Source organism: Physeter macrocephalus, chromosome 16 (assembly GCF_002837175.3).
Source record: "Physeter macrocephalus isolate SW-GA chromosome 16, ASM283717v5, whole genome shotgun sequence".
Classification (NCBI taxonomy): domain Eukaryota; kingdom Metazoa; phylum Chordata; class Mammalia; order Artiodactyla; family Physeteridae; genus Physeter; species Physeter macrocephalus.
In genome coordinates, this window is record NC_041229.1 from 417,527 (window position 1) to 425,028 (window position 7,502).

The 7,502-nt window shown below is 62.5% G+C and overlaps 2 protein-coding genes across 8 annotated transcripts in view; one reads left to right on the forward strand and one right to left on the reverse strand.

Moving 5' to 3' along the window:
* The window catches only part of B3GAT1 (beta-1,3-glucuronyltransferase 1), a 17,022-nt gene extending 13,121 nt beyond the window's left edge, over positions 1–3,901 (forward strand). For 5 of the 7 annotated variants that reach the window (XM_028501321.2, XM_028501320.1, XM_028501323.1 and 2 more), the window contains one exon: positions 1,948–3,901. In XM_028501321.2, coding sequence (XP_028357122.1) covers positions 1,948–2,400 — 453 coding nt within the window. In that variant the 3' untranslated portion in view covers positions 2,401–3,901. Of the gene's footprint in view, positions 1–753; positions 855–1,947 lie in introns of all 7 variants that reach the window. The other 2 variants (XM_028501324.2, XM_024131323.3) reach the window with 1 other exon arrangement.
* Positions 3,902–6,484: 2,583 nt separating this feature from the next.
* Positions 6,485–7,502, reverse strand: part of GLB1L2 (galactosidase beta 1 like 2) — a 46,148-nt gene continuing 45,130 nt past the window's right edge. Inside the window, exon 19 of the mRNA XM_024131185.1 lies at positions 6,485–6,571. Coding sequence (XP_023986953.1) covers positions 6,485–6,571 — 87 coding nt within the window. The remainder of the gene's footprint in view (positions 6,572–7,502) is intronic.

The window sequence follows — 7,502 nt, forward strand, 5'->3', positions numbered from 1 at the left end:
GGGGCATGTGGGATCTTCCCGGACCGGGGCACGAACCGGTGTCCCCTGCATCGGCAGGCGGACTCTCAACCACTGCGCCACCAGGGAAGCCCAAGACGGCAGTTTATCGCCCTTCAGGAGCCACGCTGATGGCAGGTGGGGGAGCTGGGAGGGGCGACCGGCGAGACAGAGCCCAGGACTGAATCCCTCCCTCACCTCGAAGCAGCTGGGCTCCACGACCCTCCTGCCAGACACACCTCCATGTGTGCACATACATGCACAGACAGGCACACATATACATATGCACGTGCACGCATGTGTGCATGCGTGGAACATACATGGGCATGCATATGCACAAGGCACACATATACATGTGTTCATGCATGCATATGTATGCATATGTACACACACATACACACACACACACATGCTACTTCTAGTTTGTACTTCTCCATCCAGGGCCTGGGCTGTCACTTAGCTGAGCTGAAGGTCCCAGAACTCTCTCCCTCTGGACCCATCAAGAAATGCAGGGGAGAATGAGAAGCAAGAGGAAATTTTGAGACCTGCTTGTCTCTTTTCTGTAGCTGTAGACTTTGTTTCCAACTGATACTGTGAATGCAGCCTTATGTACAAAAAGCAAGAATGAGGGGGTAGGTAGAAATAAAGAACAATGGAGAAAATCTTGCTGGAACAAGGGCAGAAGGGGAGGGGGCAGGGGTGGGAGGGCAAGGTCAGGGGCCTGCCCCATGTGGTCTCATGTCTCTGAACACACAGATCCTGGTCTGGCACACACGGACTGAGAAGCCGGTGCTGGTGAACGAGGGGAAAAAAGGCTTCACTGACCCCATGGTGGAGATCTGAGCCCCAGGACACAGGTAGGGGGATGCAGGCAGGTGACACACCGGGCGGGCCACCCAAGCTTGGATGCAGAGTAAATCTGCCAAGGCTTTTCTCTTAGTCTTTAATCGTGAAGGTCAGAGCAAATGCCCCGTGGAGTGGAGGAGGAATAGCTGAAGTCGACAGGAGCCAGCCTCCCCCCATGGCTGGGTGGTTCTACCACCAGCTGCTTGGAAGGCCTCACCTTCCAGGCACCGCCTGGTGACAGCTCTCTGTCATCACCACTGTTATCCTGGCTACCAGCCGGTCCCCTTATGAGGCGCTGCTGTGTGGACCCGCCCAGGCTCTGTCTCCTGCAGGTTCCTCCGTCCTGGTGAAAGCATGGACCGAGGAGCCTGGCCTGACTCCCAAGCTACCACTTTCCTCAGTCTGACGTTTCTTTCTGTAGGCCTCAGTTTCTTCGTCTGCAGAATGGGTTGCTGAGGCACCAGGAACAGTCTGGCACATAATAAGTCCTGCCTAAGTGTTGCTATTTTTATTTGATTTTTTTTGGCCGAGCCACGCAGCATGCAAGATCTTAGTTCCCCAACCAGGGATCGAACCTATGCCCACTGCAGTGGAAGCGCAGAGTCCTAACCACTGGACCGCCAGGGAAGTCCCTTTATTTGGTTAAAACCCTGTATTGCAGTAGGTCACAGGCTCCATCTATGTTTTAGAGGCAAAGGAATGAGGCTGAGTAAAGCTGAAGTGAATTGTGCCAGGTGATTGGCAAAGCCAGGAATTTTTTATGAGCTTCTCTGTGATCTCATCAGAGGTGGGAGCTCAGACAGTGGGACACACCTCTGTCCTCTGGCCTTGGAGTCGGGCTGCAGCTTCTGTATCACCTGGGCAATGGCCCTGCCCACAGGGGACCACAGGGGCTCTGCTTATCTTGTTTCCTGAACTTAGAAAATCACCTCGGTCCGCTGCCACTGAGACTGTGTCGGGACAGAGCATCACTCCCTGCCTCTCCCGCTCCTGGCCTCTCAGTGGGGACCTGGGGGTGGGCTCTGCGGAGCCCCTGGGTGATGCTTCAGGGGCCCAGGATCCAGCGGCTCCCTCACGCCTCCCGTATTCTTCTCCCTCTCACAGGAGCCCCCTTCTCAGACCTGCTCCTGGACACCTGTGCTCCCCACGCGGGTGGTCCCACCGGGGCGGACTCCTGTGGAATCGCCGTCATCCTCCTTTGTACTCTGGGGCCTTCAGAGAGACCAGCCTGATGCCAGGACAAAGGACGGAGACCCTAAAGCACAGATACCCCAGACCTGTTGTTCTGTTCCATTTGCCCTGGCAGGGCCGGCCGGGGCAGACACCATGGGCCCCGAGCCCGGGAGCGATGCCAGGCTGGGAGGGGGCGAAAGAGCCCGGCAGTCCAGCAGAGGGCTCCCCGGCTCCCCCTCGAGGCCCCATGACCACACAGGACACCTGGCCAGGGACTGCGGAAGACAGCAAGCAGCCCCCACCCCCGGCATCAGGAACGAGCTGCTCCGGGAGATGCAGCCCCTCCGGCGGCTTTCCTGTGGCTCCCACTCGGAGTCTGCATGAGGCTGTCTGTGTTCCCCGCAGGCGGCCAGCCCGGGGAGCTGGCCGCCCTCCCCATACCTCAACCTCGTGGAGGGAGCAGAGCGCCGTCCCCGGCTCTTGTCCCAGCGCAAGGAAAGAGGTGGGCCCTCGACCCAGCACAGGGTATAGACCGCACGGCACCTCCCCAACGCCCACTGGGCCCCGGGCCCCTCGCCTGGGCTGGGACTGGGGAGGCAGGAGCCCCCAGAGCCAGAGCCGTGAGAACCACAGGCCTCAGGGGCTCGAGGGAGCAGGTGGGCCAGGAAGAGAGAGGAGGGGCCTGGGCGGTCCCAGGGCTCCTCCCTGCCCCTGGCCGGGGGGGACTCTGGATTTAGCAAAGGGATTTACAGAAGGGGCAGAGATGATCTGGACCCTGAGGGCAGGATGCCTGAGCACACACTGCTTTGGAAATCATGCGATCTACACACCAAGTGGGAAGGAGAACCTCCCTTCTCCCTAAACCGGGGGCCCGAAGAGCAAGCCGGCCTCGTGTCCAGCCGCCCCTCCGCCCCAGAGAAGGAACCGTGCGCGGCCCTCAGCCAGGAGGAGGGGTGCCTGTCTCCCAGGCTTCCCGACGGGGCCGGCCCTCCGCCGGTCTCCACTCACACTCCTGAGCCTTGGAAGCACAATTTTCCTCCCCCGTGGAGGCAGAGGAGGGGCCTGAGCCCGCCGAACAGGTGTTTACTTTTAACCGCTAACAGCCCCCACTCCGCTTCGACTCACGGGATGGGTCTGCGGGCCATGGAGAGCCCACTCCTGGGTGCATGGGCAGTGGGCCGCAGCCCGGCGACCTTACATCCACGGAGGAGTATCGGCTGCCTGTTTTGACCTGGATTTAACTCCTCACCATTGGGACGAAACCTTCGAGGGAGGGCCCACGTCCCTGAGGGCCCTGAGCCACCTGCAGGACGTCCCACACCCATGGTCGCCTGGGAACCAAGTAGGTGGCGGGGAGGGGAGGGTGGGCGAGGGCGGGCACCATCAAGCGAGTGAACTCATGCACAGGGTGCTCCACGGCCTCGCTCGCCGGGACCACCCCAAACGCGGGGTCCGCTTGGCTGGGCTCGGGCCACCTTGGCCCGAAACCCAGGGCTCGTTTTCAGGAAATTTGATAATGAACGAACGACAACGTGGGTTCCTCTTTTTTTTTTTTTTTGGGCAGATGCTAGTTCTATTGTTTTCACTTAATATCCTCTCTTAGCTGCATGTGTATTTATTTATAATTATAACTCTGATGGGCTGCAGCTTTCACCTTCACTGGGAATGAGTTTGCTATGAATCAGAATTGGGTCCGTGGCTACAGTTTGTTTTCCAAACGCAGTCTGTTCCCTGCTCCCCCCTGTACAGGAGCGAGGTGGGGGCCGCAGTCCAGAAGACGGAGACGGGGAGGGTGGAGCCCCCAAGCTGCACTATCGGGTCTGTTTTAATTTAACTGTATTTAATTTGTTTTGAAATTAAAAGTCAAATATGGTTTTTAACAGTCCTAATCCTCCTCAGCCCTGCCTTATTTTTCCTCATTCATTTAACCGTCCAACCTGTACTATCAGGTGCCTTGGGGGGACACGCATTGTTCCCGGCACAGCACAGGGCCGTGGAAGCCAAAGCTCTGCCTGCCTGGGGCCGCCTTCTCCGGAGAGGACGCAGATGCACGGAGCCAGGGCGCTCCGGAGAGCCGTCGTCAGTTCCCAGGTGACGGATGAGGCAAGCGGGGCACAGTGCAGCTGGGGAGGTGCTGGCACCCCACCTGGGCCGTCAGAAAGGCCTCCCTGGCCAGGTGGCCTCCGAACGGACGCGCAGAGAACTGGGTCCAGGAAAGAGAAACTACCCCCGCGGGAGAGCGCTTAGCTAACAGGCCACTGAGGGCAGCTGACTGGGGGCGGGTGGGTGGGTCACACGTGGGAGCAGGGGGCACAGACACTCTGCCCTGGAACCAGGGCGAAGCTTGCAGCTAGGGAGTGAAAGAGAAGCTGTCGGAGGGTCTGGAGCAGAGGACGGACCCAGTCTAACCGGCCTTTTAGAAGAATCGCTCGCTTCCTGTGTTGCCAACAAACAGGACACGGGCAGGCGGCCCGAGACGAGGGTGAGTCGGACCAGGTGCAGCCCTGATGAGAGGGCAGCGGGCGGGCTCTGGACGCGGGTCAGGGGTTTGCTGATGGGCTGGGCGTGAGGTGCAAGTACAGCCACAAGTAACCAAGACAGAACAGAACTGTGTCCACTGCTCCGGGCAGACTGCAGGGGACAACATGACAGTAAGTTTGGGGTCATGTGCTTGTTACACTCACAGGAGAGGTGAGTGGACGGTGGTGCCTGGAGCCCCAAGGAACGAACGTGAGAGAGAACGAGCGTGGAGACTGCCGCTAAGGCCCGTGAGCGAGGCCTCCACACCGAGTGAGGGCAGAGGCGGCCTGGGAGCAGCCTGAGACGCCCAGCACTTAGAGGCTGGGGTGATGAGGAGGGCACTCCCTGCCAAGGTGCTTGGCCAGGAAGCTGGGGTCACTGGGCAGGCAGGTCGGCCCACGGACCTCACCCAGGAAGGGCCGCGCGCCTGCGAGCAGGCGGGTGCGGAAAAGCAACGCCAGGGGACTCTTCATCACAGACGGCGTCACCCTGAGTCTTTCAAACCCCAGCTCCGTGCACACTTCCCAGCGGAAGCCCCCCACGCGCTTCGTAGGACGCGGCATAAGCCGGGCAGGGTGGCTCGGCGCCCAGGCTGGCCCCGTCCACAGAGCCCGCTCTCACCGCTCAGCCCCGGGCTCCCCGTTCAAAGCGGCACAGGAAGAGCTGGTGAGTTTGGACGACATCAGGGACTTGGACCCCCAGCCATGGTCCACCAGGTTCACGTCAATAAGCTCCACTTCTCTGTCCCCAGCGGGACCCTTGGGCCCAGCCCCCCGTGACCGTCTGCCCTTGACCCGGCTCCGCTCTTTGGCCCAGGGGCTGCGCATCACTGCCCCCGTGCAGACCCCTCCTAAGCCAAGCGTGGGCTCGCGGCCCTGGGGAGGAGGGCGCTGCTGGGAGGCCCTCAGCCTGCTGTTCCCCCACCCGGTCCCCACTCCGGAGGAATCTGCTCTTCCACTTGGACTATGATTGGAGAGCGTCCGCTTGTGGCAGGAGGATCCAGACGTCCCTGGGGAGGCACACTCGGCGCACGTGCCGCTCCTGGCCACCCAACACGGCCCCACCCTGCCCACCGCACCGGAACGGCCGAGTCTTCGTCGACACGGGCGACGGCCGGGCTAACCGTGTGCCCGGCACAAGCGAGATCAGAGAAACACCACCAAGGAGGATCAGATGCAACTCTGTGGCTTTACTGCAATTCAAGGCAGCGAACCTGAGCCCAAACACGGGACTCATCCCGTGGGGGCTGGTCCGGGGTCTGGACGGACAACTGGAAGGCAGGCTGCCCCTCCCCCACCGCCTGGCCCAGGGCGGGGGCCCCGGGACCCCAACACTCCCGCCTAGGCCCCTGCGGCCGCACCTTCTGCCCGCAGCCTCCTGGACCCTCCGGAGCAGCTGCCTCTCTCCTGGGCTGACGCGGCCCCTCGCGGAATGAGGGAAACACGCTGTCTTGGGAGGTAAGGCCCGGCGCTCCTGACCGTCAGAGGCGATCCGAGTGCGGTGGAAGAGGGCCGGGGCCCCTCCCCCGGACCGACTTCCTCCCTGGATGGCGGAGAAGGCTGGCCCAGGTGCCCCCACCCTCCACAAATGGTGACGCGCCCCCCCCGGCTCAGAAACAGGGCCCACAGGGACACTCAGAGGAGCAGACTGTCCAGGAGCTGTGCCCCACTCACCCCCGCGGGGGACGGTCCCAGCCAGACCCTCCATCCCGCCCGCGGGAGCAGCAAAGTCGGACGGCAGCAGCCACAGAGCCGGGCAGCTCTTCAGGCAGGGGCCCTCCCTCGCCCCCAACTCGCTTCTCCGGTTCTGCAGGGGAGGCTCTGGACTGCAGCCGAGGGCAGGGCCAGGGCCTGGCTCCCGAGGGGAGGGGCAGAGGAAGCAGCCCCAGGCCGGCCCGAGGTCAGTCGGGAGGGCCTGCTGCTGCCCCGCCCGGAGGCCTGGGGGCTGCTCAGTTCATGTACTGGAGCCGGCCCAGGGAGGGCGTTTCCGTGAACTGTATCACCGGACCCGCCATTCTCTCCTCGAAGACAATGACCTGGGGGAGACGGCCAGTCTGTCTCGGAGCCAGATCGGGCCCGCTCAGAACTTCTGTCCCCTCCAGCCCGCCAAGGGCCCCCGGAGAGACCCCGTGATACAGGGAGGGCAGGGGTGAGAAGGGGTCCCAGGAAAAGTGCTCCCACCTGGTTGAGGCCTTGATCCAACCAGACACCTGGGAGGTAGAGGGTCTCCTGGGGCCCGATGTTCCAGTAGCGTCCAAGGTTTTGGCCATTGATGAATACAACCCCCTTCTCCCAGCCCTTTAAGCAGAGGAGGGGAGGTGTCAGTTGACCACATAAGCCACTGAACATAGTCACACGGGAGGCAGCGGCACACACAGGCCCTGAGCTCTCCTCTCAGCTTCCCAGGGACCAGGCTCGTTCCAACAGCCGCTGGGTAACGGGCGGGGAGCTCCGGATCCCATTCCCTCTAGCGCTGAGCCCCGGCAGGGCCCCCGGGCTCAGAATGGACCGCCGGAGCCCGGACCTGGGAAGCCCACCAGGAGGCCCCTCTGCTCTGACCCCTGCCCCACCCAGGGAGGCCACGACGGAGACCCTCCGGGCACACATGGCCTGGGGGCTCCAGGAGGCCAAGCACCAGGCTGGGGCCCAAGGAGCGGAGCCCAGAGCACCTGGCAGGCGGGGCTACAAACCTCCAGCTTCACAAAGGTGTCACAGGGGGAGAGGGAGACCCACAGCGGCCCCAAGAAGAAAGCAGGGAGCACGGGCGCGTCAGGGACAGGGTTCCACTTGTCTGCGTGGAACCTATGGGCAGGACAGAAGATGAGGGGTGGGGGGCGCCTTCGCAGGCCCTCCCCGCCCTGTGAACCGGCACAGCGGTGGCAGCCGGGGGCAGGGGAGCGCTCAGGCTCCGGTTCTCGGGCCGTGCGGGAGGGGGGCGGGGTGGGCACCAAGCCTGGCGCAGCCTCA